The 16434-nt window shown below is 40.5% G+C and overlaps 2 protein-coding genes across 2 annotated transcripts; both read left to right on the top strand.

The window, feature by feature from the left end:
• Positions 1–947: 947 nt before the first annotated feature.
• LOC311047995 (fMet-Leu-Phe receptor-like) lies at positions 948–4902 on the top strand. The gene is made up of 3 exons (XM_084060971.1): positions 948–1044; positions 1804–1999; positions 3036–4902. The coding sequence occupies exons 2-3, from the start codon at positions 1880–1882 to the stop codon at positions 3876–3878; spliced, it is 963 nt and encodes a 320-aa protein (XP_083917097.1). The 5' UTR covers positions 948–1044; positions 1804–1879; the 3' UTR covers positions 3879–4902.
• A 2790-nt stretch (positions 4903–7692) lies between these two features.
• LOC311047994 (C3a anaphylatoxin chemotactic receptor-like) lies at positions 7693–12921 on the top strand. The gene is made up of 3 exons (XM_084060970.1): positions 7693–7818; positions 8666–8854; positions 11373–12921. Exons 2-3 carry the CDS (start codon positions 8735–8737, stop codon positions 12258–12260), a joined length of 1008 nt encoding a protein of 335 aa, XP_083917096.1. The 5' UTR covers positions 7693–7818; positions 8666–8734; the 3' UTR covers positions 12261–12921.
• The last annotated feature ends 3513 nt before the right edge of the window (positions 12922–16434 follow it).

The following is a 16434-nucleotide window of genomic DNA, read 5'->3' as shown; positions in this document are numbered from 1 at the left end:
ATCTGTTCATGACACTGCATATTTACAAGCAATCATAATGCTTGATAATAATCGTAGCACATTATAAAGCATTGTATGACTTGTAAGGTAGTTTAAATTTATATTATAATCTGCTTATAACATTGTAGAATTACAGTTACTGTATAAACACTCAAGTACTCAATGCGTTATAACAATAATAAATCATAATACATTATGAAATAAATTATTTTACAATAACATTTTGTGTGATTATATGTCACTATGTAGTAAGTGGTCACTGCATTACAGTGATTATAATATACTGCCCTATTGTGTCTGAGTAAGTAATGTACTGAAAAAGGCCTTAGTTAGGTTTGTTAGGTTTGCATATCTAAGATATCTTCGCTGTCTGGTAGAAACCAGCTTTTTTTCTCTCAATTTTTCAGCTTTATTTATTTATTTTAATAAATCAGTGCTATTGAACACCCTTTACCTCTGTGTGTGGATTTTACAAAAATGTAACCAATGAAAAGTATTAAAGAGCGCTTCTGACTAAGCCTTCTAACTCCATTGGATCCTCAAAACTGTCAAAAACTCCCTCCAACTCCAACCTTGGAGATAGTTGTTTTTTCCATCATTGATTAGAATGACAAATCTCCACATTAATGGTCAAAAACCTCATAACTCCACTTGAGCTGTATTTGGTGTCAGTGACGATAATATTAGGACACATTCAAGTATCTGTCAATGTATAAAGTCACCATACCAACTTTGATGAGACAGTATTGTGTTGTTCTAAAAGCATGTGTTGTTTTTTTCATTTCCTGAAAAGCTAATATTTTGGACATAGCTGGTTTCTGCCCGACAGCAGAGATATACATATTTTTATAAATTAGCTTGCATGCACTGAAGAAGGGTGGCCAATAGTAGGCCAAATAATTAAGAAAATAACATGTCATGCACTGGTGTTCTTCTCTTCAGTGAAACGAGGAGTACCTCTGCATAACCACGGCGGAACAGCTGAGGTGATGACATTTCCCTCAACTGCAACTTCATGCAAGCATTCCGTTCATTGCTATCTAGGTAAGTCCTGTGTAAGTGTAATCAGCAGGTGTGTTTGTTAGCTGTAATTTGCACCACTGCACTGCGAGATTTAAAAAAATACCTTAAAAATCTTAAGTAGCGTGTCAATTATTCACCATGTTTCAAGCAGTCTACTCTCTACCGTGCTAACCGTAAGGAGTCTAATAGTGTTCAGGACAGGAAACTATTGTCCGCCAGTGAACAGTGGCTGGTGCCTGATTCAATCCATAATGCATCCATGTATATGATGTGTAATTTCTAAATGGTAATGAATAATATAGATGCAATGAAAAAAAAATGCTTTAAAACCATATGGGGTAAGAGTCTCTCTTTCAGTAGAATTCCTTAACCCCAGTCACCCAGACTGGCTGCTACTAATTGTCTATGCCACCAAGTACTGTACAGTAGTTAACTGCATTCACATGGTATTCTAGGTTTGAATTAGACCCTGATTAAACAACTGAAGAGAAAACCAGCAGTATTCTGTGGCTCAAGGACTAGAGTTGTCGAACACTAGCCTGGTAAACCACCCCGGTCGCGGAAATGTGATTTCCGTGACCGGCGTGGGTTACCAGGCTAGACAAATACTGCCTTGCTGTGTCTCAGTCAGGAGTGTTCTGAAAAAGGCATTAGAATGACATTGTTACGCTTGCACATAGTAGACAGGATGACATATTTTAATATATATGAAATTAATGAAGTAAGCCAAATACTGTAAGAGTTAATTGACTTGTCACGCACTGGTGTTCTTCCCTTCAGGGGTAAAGAATATCATCCGACTCGTCCATCCCTCTCTTAAAACTCCTGTCAAGTAAGAAGGGTCAGGAGTCAGGACATGATGATGGATATCGATGCCATCGTATACAAAATCACTTTTGTCATTTATACCCTCACTGTTATTCTGGGAATCACAGGCAACTCTTTGGTGATCTGGGTTGCCAGCTTCAAACTCAAGGTATATGAAATCCTAACTTTTAAACAGTGGTGGAAAGTACATTTACTCAAGTACTGTACTCAAGTACCATTTTGATGTGTTTTTACTTTACTGGAGTATTTTCAATTTTCAATACTTTTACTTCTACTCCACTACATCTCAGAGACAAATATTGTACTTTTACTCCACGACAATTATTTGAACATGTTAATTACTAGTTACTTTGTAGATTTAGAATATTATTACAAAACATACATTACCCACTTCAGCCCTATATATTTTGGCTATTTGAAAATAGCTGATCTACAACCTCACAACGTGTCGCAAAGCCACGCGTTGCTACATGTAGCTGATATTTTCTAAGGATTTTATACATTTGGAAACTTGCGAAACGGGACATTCTGCACATGAGACTCTAACTTGTAACAGAGTATTTATTACATTGTGGTATTGATACTATTACTTCAGTAAAAAGTAGGCCTACTTCTTCCACCACTGCTTTTATAGTGCTATTTAATGATTGTTTTGGGGGGAGTGGTAATAATAGGTTAATAATTCAGTCCCAGTGACAATACAATAGACAAGGAAGCAAAATAAAAACGAAGTTCTGCTTGTGATGAGTCAGACAGTAGGGAGAAAAGTAGGCTATGAGGCACTCCGTCTCACCACAAGCAGAACTTAACGTTTGTTTCTTTCTTCTATTGCTTCCTGCCACTGATGTTGTAGGTGCTTTGTTTGCTTCCACCACCACCACCCATTTCCCCCTGGGGGATTTGTTATAGATGTATTAATGAACGCCAAGATCAAAATTAATATTCACACTTGCATTTACATTTTATAAATAAAATGTTCTCAAGCTAATGGTCTCAATCTATTCGCTCTATTCTGAACTACATTATTTTCTAAAAATAGTTTTTTCAAATGAATGATACAAATGTATAACATTCTACATGGATTGGAAAAACAATGTGATCCTTGACTACTGGTTTGTTTTAAAGTGTCCCTCCCTGTTGTCTCCTCTACAATTCTCTCTATCTCCTTTGTCATTCATCTCCAGCCCACAGTGAACAACGTGTGGCTGGTGAACCTATCCGTGGCTGACCTGATCTTCTGCTTCACGCGTGCCCTTTCTCTCGTCGAGGGAAGTTCTCTCCTCAGCTGCAAGTTCAATGGATTCTTCAAGTACGCCAACATGTTCTGCTCCGTCTTCCTGCTGGCTGTCATCAGCATCGACCGTGCGCTGTGCGTCTGGTGTCCCATCTTCATCAGGAATCGGAGAACCTTGCGAGCTGCGAGGGTGATAGGCGCCTGCATCTGGCTGTTGGCATCCGTTATGAGTGCTCCATACTTCCATTACCGGGAAGTGTACCTGGGGAACAACAACGTGACCAAATGTAGAGCGGTTGTGAAAGGGTCAAACAACACAGATGAAGCCATCGTTCTAGCGTTGAACATAATTCGCTTCTCGTGTGGCTTCCTGCTGCCTTTCATCGTCATCGTTGTCTGCTACATCCTGACGGGTATTGGGATCAGACGCGCAGTCCTCCCAAAGAAGTCTCGACCGCTTCGCATTTTGGCATTCCTGGTCATCGCTTTCTTCCTGTGTTGGGCGCCATACCACTGCTTACAGCTGGCTAATATGGTGGACAGAAAAAGTGTTGCGGTAAAGATCGGGCTACAAGTGGCAAAGGCGTTGGCATACTTCAATAGCTGTGTGAACCCACTGCTCTACTTCTGTATGGGGGTGGACGTGAGGGCGATGTGCAGACATAGCCTAGCTATGGTGTTCCGCAGGGCGCTGGCTGAGGATGAGGATGGGAGATCATACACCCAATCTCACGCGCTCTCAGGGGATGACAGCTGTAGCAGGATTGAGGCCCACTGTCTAACAACAATGTGAAGGATAGGCAGTCTCAGTTTGGCCATCCATTGCATTTGTGGCCCAGTTTCTTTTTATGTTGTAAAGAGTTCTCAGCCCCACCCCGAGTCATTTTCTTTTAAAGAGGGTTGCCAAAAATGTATTTTACAATGGGGAATATAGGGCTTTATATCTATTTACCAATGTATCCAATACACAGGGACAGACTGGAAACAAAAATCAACCTGGGAATGTAAATTACAGGTTTACCATGTAATCTTATTTTTATAAAAAATAAAGTTCTAAAACCACATAGATCAGCTGATCAGTCTATCAAATAAATACAAACTAAAAGGGCCCAGCATGATAGCCTATATGGGACCAGACCCCTACTGTTTTGCAAACCATACAGTATTGCACACTGTACACAAATTGTCTCATATTTCAACGCTAGTTCCAATGTATTAACCCATTCAAAATTGGGAAAGCATCTGTCATTTTAGTTGGAGCTGGGGTAGATGGGGGATCATATACCCAATCTCACGCACTCACAAGGGATGACAGTTGTGGTAGGACGGAAGCTAGTGTCTAATAACAGGAAAAAGAGTCTCATAGATAGACAGACAGATAGTTACTGTAGATATCTTCATTGATACCGCTGGGGAAATTGAGGCGCCAGAAACGGCACAACAGAACATCACAATAAAGACAAATATGGATAAGGTATACGGATGTATATGTCACAGGGAAATTGGCATTCCAGGGAAATTGAAAAAGGAGCGTTCGTTTTTAGGCGCGGGGCTTCGGCGCGAGGCGGGGCTTTTCGAGACAGGGTTTTTTACGCGAGACGCTCCTCCTCGCAAGGAGGAGGAGGAAGCTACGCTAGGGGAACGCTGAACACGCGTTCACACGCACACGTGTTAATAGTTATTGTCCATGACGGAGGCGCGCCGACTCAGCAGAGCTTGAGGCCGAGAAGGAGCGCCCGAGCGCCTCCAGGCACGAGTGCCCGCGCCGACCGGCCGATGGTCTGCTAGTCGAATCAGCGCCGTCCGAGTTGTAAACCAATAGGGGGAGAATAGATATTTTCATGGGTTACTATCCACGTGTGTCGTAGATAAACTAAAACAAATGTTAATAGCCAGAACACAATAGGATTATCTTCAGTCATGCTTTCAATAAACCAAATTGAGGGCATGGCGCGTGAATGTGTGTGTGTGCGCGTGTGTGTGCATGCGTGCGTGCGCGTGTGTGTGTGGTGGGGGCATAGAGTTAAAAGGGGGGCTCTAGTCTAGTGTGGCTTGCATTGCCTTCTAGTGTTGGTTCTAAAGAATTGCCTGGGGGAGGGTGAAAACGAGCGCTCCTTTTTCAATTTCCCTGGAATGCCAATTTCCCTGTAACATATACACCCTATACAATCTGTGCAGAATAAGAGACGCCATCAATAAATATTCCAGACAATCCTCAGTCTGGTCATTCATTCGATTTGTGGCCCAGTTTTGTTTTATGTATTAAGGTTTCTGGCACCTCTTCTCTTAAAAAAAATGATAGAATATACTGCAGGGCTTGATATCCAGTTACATGTATATATATGTTTTTTATTGGTTAAAGGCATATTTCAATTTCAAATAAAATAAACCTTAAGATAATACAAGTATACAAATTAAATGAAAAAAGTTATGAAAAAATCACGGCCCCCTCACGCATTAGAAGGCCTTAAAAATTGAAATATCCCTTTAATGCTCCTGACTCTGCTTTTGTGTTAATTCTGTAAGAGAGTTCCGACCACATGCGCTGATCATGTTGGTTTCTCTTTGCGTCATGATTCTGCGTGTTGGTTTCTCTTTGCGTCATGATTCTGCATGTTTCGATGTGTTTGTGCAGACAAATTGTGCTTGTGTATGTTGGGGGTGCTGGATGTGGGTTTGGAAGTGTCATTTCATGTTTTCTTTCGGTTCCCTTTTTTAAAATAAACAACAAACAATAGACTCTATGCACAGCAGCCATATTGGAAAGAAATTGGGCCTCTTCTTACTTCCTTCACAGGTGTTACCAATGATACTAATGAAGGCTCTGTTCTGGTCACTAGAAACACTCCATTTTGTTTCCCAAATGGCCCCTTATGGTGGGTGTGTAACTCTGAGAGTGTACAAATGGAACCAAATGGACCCTTACGGGTCCATTTGGTTCCATTTGTACACTCCCAGAGTTATGGGGGTCCTTGAAAATAAGAAAACCATTATGCCACACTAAATGGAACAGAGCCTTAATTAGTATCATTGGTAACACCTGTGAAGGAAGTAAGGAAGGGGCCCAATTCATTCCCAATATGGCTGCTGTGCATAGAGCCTATTGACTCACCAAGATGGATCTAAAGCAGAGGCATGGACTGCCCCCTGACAATGTGACACAACTGCTTGTGAGCTTGTAGACCAGCTATTTTGGCTATTTCTTTTCACGACACCATTGTACAAAGACATGAAATAAGACTTATGGCTAATCAGGCTTGATTTTGTTGATTATAAAAACATTACAATTTTGTGTCTATTCGTTAATAAAAATATGAAAAGAAGAAATAAAAATACAGTTTTCCAAAAACACTTCTAAATTAGTCCATGAATCGGCAAAGTAATCGACAGATAATCGATTGTTGCTGCCCTCGTAGTTCTAGTTCGAGCTAGCAGTTCTGTCTGAGGGGTACAGCATGAGAGGAGAGGATGTGGTCATAGCCTGTAGAGCATGCTTACTACATGGAGGACAGACAGTATGTAGGCTATGTGGTCAAGTAGCCTAAGTATCTCATGTATGTGGTCAAGTAGCCTAAGTAGGCCATGTTTGACACAGAGAAATGGCGGATGTGCAACATTCAGACTAACCACAACCTTATGACTTGCAAAGAACCCAACATCTCTGTAGGTGTAAAAAAAACAAAAAAACTAAACTGAACAGGGAGAATGATCAGTTTTCTATGATGCATGCTCAACTGCTGCTGAAATGTAATCTAAGGATGTATTGTGTCATATCACCAGCTATATATATACACACACACACACACACACACACACACACACACACACACACACACACACACACACACACACACACACACACACACACACACACACACACACACACACACACACACACACACACACACACACACAAGCACTTGGAATTGTAGGAGTTGAGGCATTACATTCAGTTTGACTCGGTTCCACAGATAAATATTGTGAAAATAGCCTATCTACAAGCTTGTAGATCGGCTCGAAATGTTTGCCTTTTTCTTATATTATTTGACAATTTGGCCAATGTTTGACCAGTTTTTATAGTATAGTTTGTTGATTACTTTTGATGCAGTAATGGTCTTTTTTCTTTTTCTTTTTAGAAACACTATCATACAAGTAAAAGTCTGGTAATACAAATATACATGAGTAAAAGTACAAAAGTATTCAAAATATACTTTAAGTACCAAAAGTAAAAGTACTAAAATGTTTGAAAATAGCCTATGTATAAAATAGGGATGAAGTGGTTAATGCATGTTTTGTAATAAGAATCAAAATCTACAAAGTAACTAGAAACTAAAGTTTTTAAATAATTGTAGTGGAGTAAAAGTACAACATTTGCCTCTGAGATGTAGTGGACTATTAGTAAAAGTAAAAAGTAAAAAACTATACTACTTGAATACATTTACTTAGTTACTTTACACCACTGTATGTGCCCCGAGGCGAGCTGGGAAGTCCTGCCCAGATGATTTGGCACAACCCCTGATGCCACAGTACAGCAAAGTGAAATGAATCGTCCAGCATACTGTTCTGTCAGCAAGATGCATTTTTTACTTTTGGTCTCTACATTCGTTTGCGAAATTCGTCCAACATTAAAATAGTGAAACGAGGAGTACTTCTGCATAACCACGGCACAGCTGAGGTGATGACATTTGCCTCAACTGCAGCTTCAGGCAAGCATTCTGTTCATTGCTATCTAGGTAAGTCCTGTGTAAGTGTAATCAGCAGAAAGCGTGTTTGTTGCAAATTCCAATTAGTACAACAGATTGGATATTACATAAGTTATAATTGCTAAACCAGTTTTGTAAGCATTTTAATAACACTTCATCTTCATCTGTGTTTGTTAGCTGTAATGTGCACCACTGCACTGCGAGATTTTTAAAAAATACCTTAAAAATACTTTTAAAATCTTAAGTAGCTTGTTTCAAGCAGTCTACTCTCTACCGTGCTAACCGTAAGGAGAAGTCTAATAGTGTTCGGGACAGGAAACTATTGTGAACAGTGGCTGGTGCCTGGTTCAATTCATAATTAGTCCATACATATATGGTGTGTAATTTCTAAATGGTAATGAATAATATAGATGCAATGAAAAAAAAAATGCTTTAAAACCATTATGGGTCTCTTTCAGTAGAATTCCTTAACCCCAGTCACCCAGACTGCTACTAATTGTCTATGCCACCAAGTACTGTACAGTAGTTAACTGCATTCACATGGTAATCTAGGTTTGAATTTGACCCTGATTAAACAGCTGAAGAGAAAACCAGCAGTATTCTGTGGATCAAGGGCTAGAGTTGCCGAACACTAGCCTGGTAAACCACCCCGGTCGCGGAAATGTGATTTCCGCGACCGGCGTGGGTTACCAGGCTAGACAAATACTGCCTTGCTGTGTCTCAGTCAGGAGTGTTCTGAAAAAGGCATTAGAATGACATTGTTACGCTTGCACATAGTAGACAGGATGACATATTTTAGTATAAATGAAATGAATGAAGTAAGCCAAATACTGTAAGAGTTAATTGACTTATCACGCACTGGTGTTCTTCCCTTCAGGGGTAAAGAATATCATCCAACTCGTCCATCCCTCTCTTAAAACTCCTGTCAAGTAAGAAGGGTCAGGACATGATGACGGACAACAATGCCATCGTAGACAACATCACTTTTGTCATTTATACCCTCACTGTTATTCTGGGAATCACAGGCAACTCTTTGGTGATCTGGGTTGCCAGCTTCAAACTCAAGGTGGATATGAAATCTTCACTTTAAAAATGCTATTCATGAATTTTTGGGGAAAGGAAATGAACTGAAGTTAATCATTAAAGAGCCTGTAAACAGGAAAAGCCCTAAAGCATTTCCTGTTTACAGGCTCTTTAATAATTAACTTCATTTTTTCTGGGCGGGGCTAAACACCTCAGCTGATGACACGCTCAGGTGAGTTTCAGTGACGTCATCCGAGTCACTGATGAACTACACCAGTCTTCTACCAAGGTGCAGTCTTCTGATGCTATACCCTAGACTAGAGTGCACGTCATCATTTGTGTCAAATTTGTGACACATCAATGTGTCATGCTATACTCTAGCCTGACACTCAGCCTGAATTTTCATTTCGTTTCACTCCATTATTCAGTCTGAAAATCCTCTCAGTGCAGCCGCTTTCTGGGATGGGTGCGTGGCCAAAGTGGGACTCTTTAGCGATTGGTTCTTACTGGATTAACCCAATCGGGCCGGGCCACCGGTTAGATTTTCAACCGAGAAAACTCCGCCTTTTACAGCATCACCAGACCCTGAATGCGAGGCTAGCGATTTCAGGGGCTGGAGCCACGCTATACCCTATAGGCATCAGAGGCAATTATGCTTTTGCACTGTCAAATAGGCCAACATCTAATCTAAGATTAGTGGGACTAATTCAAATGACCACCAGTGAGTCCCGGGACTCACTTCATTGAAAACCTAACAACATCACTGTATACATATTAGATGTATTAGATATTTATTAGATATTACATTGATATTAAAGCTATTTTATTTGATTAGATATGTGATGTTGTTACCTGACAATTAGTTGACTTTTGGTGAAAAGATATGGTACCGCATATGTCGGTATCGGTTGATATCGGCAGAGGTGGACGAAGTACTCGAACCCAGTACTTGAGTAAGAGTACAGATACTCCTTGGTCAAATTCACTCCACTATAAGTAAAAGTAGCTCAGTCAAAATGTTACTCAAGTAAGAGTAAAAAAGTAATTGTTTTTAAATATACTTTAGAAACAAGCCAGAAACACGGCTAGTGTGAGAGCAGAAGTTAAGCCAATTGCATTTTAGGGAAGAAAAAAAACAGCCAACCTAAAGGCCAAACCGCACCAATGCAACTAGTCGCAACTCCTTGCAACAAAACTGTTTTAAGGTCAACCACACACCGATGCATCGATGCAACTCCTTGCAACTGCCATTGGGGTTAATAGTTTCAAGTAGTTGCATGTTGCAACTCCTTGCAACATGCATGGCGAAACATTGTTGTGGATGTGGAGTGGGCTTAAAAGTACTCAGTACTTTATAGCCTTCCTAGAAATATACTTGAGTAAAAGTAAAATATTTGTCTTGAAAATGTACTGTAAGTAAGAGTAATACGTATCAAAAAAATCTAATATTCAAGTAAAGTACAGATCCTCAGAATCTGTACTCAAGCACAGTACTCAAGTACATTTACTCCGTTACTGTCCACCACTGGATATCGGAATCGGAAATTAAGAGTTGGACAATATCGGAATATCGGATATTGGCAAAAAAGTCAATATCGAATATCCCTAACAATAAGTTTATTATTTTTAAATTGAAGCACCTACTAAAAGTCACCTTTAGACTGGTAATTTTACATGTCTGTTTTTATTAGGACTATAGAAGTGTTCATTTTCTGAAGTCTGAACCATTAAGATCAGTTACTTGAAAAGTGTTCTGTCAGGTTTTACACAAAAGCTATTTTAATAAAATTACTATTGGCACATGATTCATATAGTAGTAGTGGTTTCTGTTTATGACTATGAAATGGGTCTGAAAGATTTTGATTGAAACGTTGTTTAATACAAATAGTTCCAATGGCATCTAAATGTACACATGTGGTTGTAAGTATATGCTTATCGCTGCTGCGAGGATGAGGGGGTACCTGGAACAAAATCTCCCCTCCAAGGGGTACCTGGGCCAAAAAAGTTTGAGAACCCCTGCCCTAGAGTGCATCGCCATCTTTTGGCTGAAATAATTATTTCACTGCCCTTAGTGGACACTTTATCCTGCGCATTCAGAGAACGGCGCTGGCTCAATTCCCTTGTTGCTGTGATTCATTGAGCACTATAATCAATAATAACGTGCCTATGTAACAGGTGACGTTCGGATATCAGGCTCAAATGGAAGCCTCCAAAACACGTAGCGAGTCAGTCTTGATTCCAGGTTACTAGTAGTAGTATTAAACATGTTTTTAAAAGTAGGCTACCATGATTTGTGTTAATTGTTAACTATACAATTATTTTTTAAGAGCAGTTTTTATTTCTTCTTCAAAAATATATTTTTGAACACAATTCAGACATTCTACATTTGGACACAATTGCGATCTCTTACCATTGTTTGGTTTTAAAGTGTGGTGCTAATAAAGTAAGTGCTTAATGAATAAATCTACTTCCTCTTATCTTCTCTCTCCTCATCTCATCTCGGCATCTCCCTCCCTGTTGTCACCTCTATAATTCTAATCTCCTTTCTCATTCATCTCCAGCCCGCCGTGAACAACGTGTGGCTGGTGAACCTGGCTGTGGCTGACCTGATCTTCTGCTTCACGCGTGTCAATTCCCTCATCAAGTGGCTCTTCTTCCACCACTGGTCCATCGATGTGTTCAGCTGCAAGTTCAATGGATTCTTCAAGTACACCAACATGTTCTGCTCTGTCTTCCTGCTGGCTGTCATCAGCATCGACCGTGTGCTGTGCGTCCGGTGTCCCATCTTCATCAGGAATCGGCGAAACTTGATAGCTGCGAGGGTGATAAGCGCCTGCATCTGGCTGTTGGCATCCATTTTGAGTGCTCCATACTTCCATTACCGGGAAGTGTACCTGGGGAACGACAACTTGACCAAATGTAGCGTGGTGGTGAAAGGGACAAACAACACCGATGACAAAGCTGTCGTGGTAGCATTAAGCGTCATTCGCTTCTCGTGTGGCTTCCTGCTGCCTTTCATCGTCATCCTTGTCTGCTACACCCTGACGGCTATTGGCATCAGAGGCACAGGCCTCCCAAACACATCTCGACCACTTCGCATTTTGGCGTTGCTGGTCATCGCTTTCTTTCTGTGCTGGGCTCCCTACCACTTCTTACAGCTGGCCAGTATGAGGAACAAAAAAAGTCCTGTGGTAAAGATCGGGCTACCGGTGGCAAAGGCGTTGGCATACTTCAATAGCTGTGTGAACCCACTGCTCTACTTCAGCATGGGGGTGGACGTGAAGGCGATGTGCAGACATAGCCTAGCTACGGTGTTCCGCAGGGCGCTGGCTGAGGATGAGGATGGGAGAACAGCTGGGGTGGATGGGGGCTCATACACCCAATCTCACGCGCTCTCAGGGGATGACAGCTGTAGCAGGATTGAGGCCCACTGTCTAACAACAATGTGAAGGATAGGCAGTCACAGTTTGGCCATTCATTGCATTTGTGGCCCAGTTTCTTTTTATGTTGTAAAGAGTTCTGGCCCCACCCAAAGTCATTTTCTTTTAAAGAGTGGTCCTCAAAAATAGCAGATATACAAGATCACAGTGAGCTTGTACATCTGCTATGTTTAAACATTTTTGGAAAATCTTGAAAGTGTTTGATTTTTCTTTTACACAAATCTTCTATTCTGGGGGTCCCTGGCACAAAACGCTTTCAGATGGGGGTCCATGGCCATATACATATCAATTTGGGGGTCCTTGGCACGAAAAAGTTTGAGAACTAAAGGTTTGCAACACTTCTTCTCAAAGTGCTGCTTGTTCAAAATATCTGGACACTTTAAAAAGTATAGCTATTGCTTCGCTCGGGCGTACCGTGCCTTGATTTCCAGAAAACAGTGCTGCTTGGAAAAGCTTTTTGCATTTGAAGATTCCAGAAAGCCCATATACAAGCAATGCTACAGAGCATGCAGTGACAACCAAGGGTGTTATCATCACTTATTGTTTTTACATAGCACAGCCACTTTGTTTGTCTGTAATTTTAATATCTCTGTGTGCATCTTTCTGTGCTGTGAATTTCCTCTTCGGGAGTTAAAGCTACAAATTATTTGAATCAATAAAATTATATTTCAAACTATCTGTATAGTAGAGCATTTGTTAACACAATATGACTAGTACAAATCTGCAGAGGTTGGAGGCGGCCTCCCTATAGTCTTCCATGGACCCTGCTGAGGGAGATAGTATGAGAAACTGTGCTTATGGAACTAATAATGCTAATCTTATGCCCGGGGAAGGGAGTTTCGTTCACCTACCAGATTACAGTACATTCAACTGGAATGAATGATGTCAGAAATACAAATGAGGGATTAATGGCGGGGTGCAAAAGCGGAGCATTGAATAGGTTATCATTGTATATAGAGTGCAGCTGCCGAATGGATGCAGGATACTGTAAATGCATTAATGTCGATAGCCATGATAAGATGGCTACTACCACTGTTCCACTCCTTCAACCAATTACAATGTTAAAACAGCACTATGTAACTTGTATGTAATTCATTTATATAGCATATTATGTCCCACAAAATGATAAAGTTACATTGAGCAATAACAATCATCCTTCCATAAATGTGTAGACTCAGGGGGGTCCCTACTAGGGGCATAACTGTATTACTATGTATAGAGGAGACAATGAGTTTCATCCTGGCATTTGCCAAGGCATCAAGGCAGAACTGCCAGTCAAAGCGAAGACTGGCCAATCACAGCGCGTCCTCGCCGGACATGCTTGCAGAGATTCTTGGGTAATAAAGTCAAAGACGTTGGCAGATTATGCGTTACAATGCCAATGTTTGTAAATAATGTGAACAAGAAGCTACTGCAACATACAGTCGTTTTTCCATCTAGAAACATACACACATTGAGATGTAGACTGTAGAGGTACCAACTGCCAGAGTAATGAAAGGCGAAAAAAGGGGATATGATCTGTGTAAGAGCCACTGCTCCACAGTGGTGGCTGTGGTCAGTCAGAGCTCATGCTTGTCACGAGCCAGTTTAAAACCAGTGTTGTAAAAGTACATTTACTGTACTTAAGTACAATTTTGAGGTACTTCTATTTTAATGGAGTATTCCAATTTTCTTCTACTCCACTACATCTCAGAGGCAAATATTGTACTTTTACTCCACTATAATTATTTGAAAACTTACTTTGCAGATATAAATGATTACATTATAAAATATACATTAACCACTTTAGCCCTATTTTACATCTAGGCTATTTGAAAATAGCCGATCTACGAGCTCACAACGCATCACAATGCGACGAGTTGTGAGCTTGTAGATCTGCTATTTTCAAAAAATGTTGTACTTTTACTTTTACTTACTTACTGCCCTTTATGCCGGCTGGCATGTAGGGCAGCAACAAAGGATCTCCACTCCTGTCTGTTCTGGGCCAGCGTCTTTATAGAACCCCAGGTGTGATGCAGGTTCTTCAGCTCTCCCTCTACTGTCCTACGCCAGGTGTTCTTGGGTCGGCCTCTCTTACGTTTCCCGTCTGGTGTCCAGTGAAGGGCAGTTTGGGTGATGTTGTCCTGCTCTCTACGTATAACATGTCCAATCCATTTCCACCGCCTTCTTATAAGGATGGTAGCCATGTTGTCCTGTTTACACAGGCTAAGAAGGTGTTGGTTGGAGATGGTTTTGGGCCAGAATAATCGCTGTATTTTCCGTAGGCTTTTGGTGTGGAAGGTTGACAGTTTGTGGAGATCATTTTCTGTCGTTCTCCAACATTCAGAACCATATAGCAGGGTAGACAGGACGCAGCTCTGGTACAGTCTCAGCTTGGTGTTGGTGCTGTACTGGGCCGACTTCCAGACGTTGTTAAGCCTCTGTAAGGTGTTTCTGGCCTTGCTGAGTCTGCTTGTGATGTCTTTGTCTGCACCTCCATCATGACTGACAACGCTGCCTAGGTATGTGAAATGATCTGTTGTGGGTAGGTTTATTCCATCTATTTGTATTGGTGAGGGGTTTGGGATGTTCAGCATCATCAGCTCTGTCTTCTTCTGGTTGATCTTCAGACCTATTTGTTTTGCAAAGGTGTTCAAACGACATGTTTTCTCTTGCAACTGCTGGTGTGTGTGAGAGAACAAAGCCAAGTCGTCTGCAAAGTCGAGATCTTCCAATTGTGAGAAGAGAGTCCATCTGATGCCTCTTTGTTTGTCTTCGGTGGTTCTTTTTACTTTTACTTTTACTTTTGGTAGGGATAAAAATTAAGTACATTTTGAATTCCGGACTTTTACTTGTAACGGTACTTTTTCATTACAGTATTGATACTTTTACATTTGAGTACTTCCCCGCACTGCTTAAAATAGCTCATTGCTCATACATTTTGCTTCTAGTCTGCAGTTTTAGTGTTGTCACAAATAATTTAAATAAATAAAAAACCCTGAACAGAGCTGAGCAAGCGTCTGTCACGTTTGTCAATACGTCAGAAAATTGCAACACATTTGCTGCACTATTGATACTGTACCAGCCATACTTCCTTCTACGCATCTTGTTTCTACATAGTTGACACGTGCACGTACACACACAGCCAGAGAACCACTTTTACTGGTATTTAGCACAGTTTATATTAAGTGTGAGATATGATCTACTGGTCCACAAATTTCAACATAAAGTTGATGATACATTTTTGTTACTTCCAGTAACTGGTCACTTCTCTCTTGTTTTATCTTTTTGTAATCAGTTTCCTCCCATAACGTGAAAAAAGGCAAGTAGGCCTAGTATCAAAATATGAGAGCTTCATAAGCCATGTGCAGTACAATGCTGGGGCCCTTTGATTTGTATTTATTTTATTGTATTTATTTAATTGACAGATGAGCTTTCACTACAACTGTTATTTTAAAATTAACAAATATGAGGTAATTAATATTCCCACGCTGACTTTTGTTTCCAGTCCAGCCATGACTTGAAGTTGGTGATAAAATTGACCACTTCTGTAACTTAGTCATACTTCTTTTTTATCTTTTGTCTTCAGTTTTCTCCCATAAAGTAAAAAAAACTGTTTCATAAGCCTGTGCAGTACAATACTGTATGGTTTTCAAAACAATTTAGGCATTTAGCAGACGCTCTTAATCCAGTCTAAAGTAAACGGTTACATAATTCTTAGGGATTATCTATCAATCATTATCATTCATATTTTAAAGTACAATTTAAACTATGTACACTTTTGCTTGAATGGGTCTCCATTGTTTAATTCACCGTTTTCAAAATTTGCTACTGTCCTCCAGTGGGGGTGGTTGTGTTGGGTAGAATTTTTTCTTCGCTAAAAATATGTCAGATTCATGCATATTTTCAGTCCAAATAAAGACATAAACAATATCTTGTGACTCTGAGGACCCCCCAGGGGTCACGGACCCCCTGTTGAATACTAGGGTGTCCCTGCTTCATCTTTGTCAGCTAAGGGGTCCTTGGCCTGAAGACTGTTTCGAGACCCCTGCTCTTTAACAATGATAACTATCAGAATAAAAGTAAAAAACAAACACCACTTACACCACCTTTAACTTTGTGGAAAAGTTTGACATAGGCTAAGGAAGAACTGATTAAAATGTTATGCTAATTTGCCCAAAAGGGGCATGGCCTAATGCAAAAA

This window comes from Gymnoscopelus microlampas (assembly GCF_963454915.1).
Source record: "Gymnoscopelus microlampas genome assembly, chromosome: 6".
Classification (NCBI taxonomy): Eukaryota; Metazoa; Chordata; class Actinopteri; order Myctophiformes; family Myctophidae; genus Gymnoscopelus; species Gymnoscopelus microlampas.
Note: the sequence above shows the minus strand (reverse complement) of the source record. Positions and strands in the feature narration are given on the sequence as shown.